This window comes from Teleopsis dalmanni, unplaced genomic scaffold (genome assembly GCF_002237135.1).
Source record: "Teleopsis dalmanni isolate 2A unplaced genomic scaffold, ASM223713v2 unscaffolded_contig_2086, whole genome shotgun sequence".
NCBI lineage: Eukaryota > Metazoa > Arthropoda > Insecta > Diptera > Diopsidae > Teleopsis > Teleopsis dalmanni.
This window is the reverse complement of record NW_024033468.1, coordinates 1-2,792: the sequence shown is the minus strand read 5'-3', so window position 1 is coordinate 2,792 and position 2,792 is coordinate 1. Positions and strand designations below refer to the sequence as shown.

At 24.1% G+C, this 2,792-nt stretch overlaps 1 protein-coding gene across 1 annotated transcript; it reads left to right on the top strand.

The window, feature by feature from the left end:
• Positions 1-876: 876 nt before the first annotated feature.
• LOC119664516 (voltage-dependent calcium channel type A subunit alpha-1-like) lies at positions 877-1,366 on the top strand (the record flags this gene model as incomplete). The annotated part of the gene is made up of 2 exons (XM_038073989.1): positions 877-1,022; positions 1,165-1,366. Coding segments are annotated over exons 1-2 (246 nt in total), but the record flags the coding sequence as incomplete, so codon positions are not given.
• Between the last annotated feature and the right edge of the window lie 1,426 nt (positions 1,367-2,792).

Below are 2,792 nucleotides of genomic sequence, written 5' to 3'. Positions count from 1 at the left end.
TAATATACAGAAATTTTAATTAAATAAAAAAAAATATTTTTTCACTATTATTACTCCTTACTATTAAAAATTTAATTTTTAAAATAAATTAATTTATAGCTAAAAAAACCTTCATCTAAAAACTGTGCTTCACTTTAAAAAGAAAAAAAAATTAATTGTAAATATAAAATTTAATAAATAATTCCAAATCACTTTTATGTTTAGCAGTTAGTTTAACTATATATTGTTTGTGTTTGTAGATATTTTTTATTACAGAAAAAAAAAAATTAATAAGTGTTTTTTTAATTGTGTTTTCTTAAGTTGCTATATCGATTTTGTAACATTTGCTATTTTTTTACGCCTAAACTCTATAAAAATACACGGAGAAACTTTTTTGTGTTCACAACAACACGTAGTTTGAGTTGCAGTATTGCTACTCGGAATACTTCTGCTTCACTAAGAATTGCACCAAAAACTAAAGTATCTTATGTGTATAAATAAAAATATTCACACATTTTCATAACTATCAGTAACACATTTTCATTACTGTAACTCATCTGCTATGCTCTTCAAAGGACTAACATGAATTACATTACGACATTGTAATAATATGAATATATATATATAAAAAAAAATAAAATTTAGTAAAAAGTAAAGTAATTCATGAAGAGAATAATTTTTATATATATAATTTATTTTTTTTAAAATGTATTTAGTTTATTTATAATATATTTTAAGTATTAATTTTGTTTTTTGTATATTAAAAATTAATTTAATATTTTTTTTATTGATTTACTGTTTTTTTTTTATTTTTTGTTTTTTTGTGGTTATGTACTCTTGTACTTTTTACATGAAATAAATTTCAAATTTTCCACACTCGATCATCTACCATAAAAAAGGGGTTTTTACTTCAAATTCGAAGACGACGATTTACTTCCAAAACAAGAGGCACGGGTTTGGCGACCGCGGAGTTTTCACTACGATAATGTTGCTGCTGCTATGTTAACACTTTTTGCTGTACAGACCGGCGAAGGATGGCCTCAGTAAGATAAATTTTTAGATTAATTTTAACAAATTTCTTTGAAATATTTTCATCACTTGATTTTATTAAATATAACCTAAAATTGTGCTAATATATATATATATATATATGAAATTTATTAATTATATTGCAAAATTAAATAGAGTTCTACAACACTCCATGGCTGCCACATATGAAGATAGGGGTCCAATACAAAATTTCCGGATCGAAATGTCCATATTTTATATTGTATATTTCATTGTATTTCCATTCTTCTTCGTAAACATATTCGTTGCCTTGATTATCATTACATTTCAAGAGCAAGGCGAAGCCGAATTGCAAGACGGTGAAATTGATAAGAATCAGGTGAGCGCAGTAAATTTTTAATTGGAACGTAGATAAAATCTTGTTGGTGTTTAAATGTTGTTATGAATGTAGCTTTCTTAATGTGTTGAATAGTTAAAAATACATAAAAAACTAAAATTTACCTACATATATAATTTGTGTAAAAATAAATACCTCATCATTTGTTAGTGTATTAACTTTGTTTCGTTGTATGTTCTTAAAAGATATTAGATAAATTATTTCGCTATTGTGTTAAAAAATTTCCTTGTAATGCTTTTTTCACACAGAACATAATAATAGTTGCGCTTTGAAACAGTATAGAACACAAACCAATATATCTAATAGTACAAAAATTTCTACCAAATGGTATATAATTATTATATTTTTTTTAAATTTTAAAAAAAAGATACATTCTTGCATATAAGTAAATTATATATATAACTGCTATAGAGTCTACAATGCAGTTCTATTCTATCTTTTTTGAAATAGCTCAAACCTTTTAATAAATTTATATAAATATTTCTTTCCCTTTTGAACTTAGTGAGTTTGTTAAATATAGTATATAAAAATTGAACATTTTCCGGAAGTTATTATAATATTTTATAGAATGTACTTGCAAATATCTTTGAATAAAAAAATTCAAAGTTCTATTTGCAAAGAATAATATATCTTTTATCAAGGTTTGTATATATGTACTAGTGTTACAGGTCTTGAATTAAACTAATTAAACTACATGCGATATGAATGAAAATATTGAAAATTTTCCGAAAATTTATTATTTTTGAAAACAATTTTATATAATTATATTTTTTTTGTAATTATATAATTGAATTTTAATGTTTTCTTTATAAAAGCATTGAAATTCATAAATTTTTCTTATAATATTTTATTTTAGTTAATACATAAAGCGTGTAATATTAATAAGATTTAATTTGAGATAACTGTAGTATTTTTTCATTTAACAATTTATTTTCGTTGTTATTATTTAATTAAATAAACACTAAAGTTGCGTTAAAAATTTAATGAATCTGTAAGCATATATTTATTTTATGTTTATGTATTTATATAGGTTAGGTTAGGTTATACCAGTGATCCCTAGTGAATCCACTTTGGTCTATTGGCCCATTGTGATACCGTATATATAGGGTGAAACCTCAGGGTTTAAAACCACCTAGAACTTTTTGCGAAGCATAAAATGCTATTTAAAGTCATATCCTGTAAATGATCCAGGTCCTCAAGGAAGGGGGCTCTTAAAGTACTAAGTCGCCACCGACTTAGGGGGCTCTATATATAATATATATTCCTTATAATATATAATAACCATCTTTTAGAAAAGCAGACACGTTTTTATAAACATTAGTGCTTATCACTTAATGACAGCTAATTAAATATATAATAAATAGCAGTGGTGGTTTACACGTCAGTTTTATAACGCCTTGAAAAATTG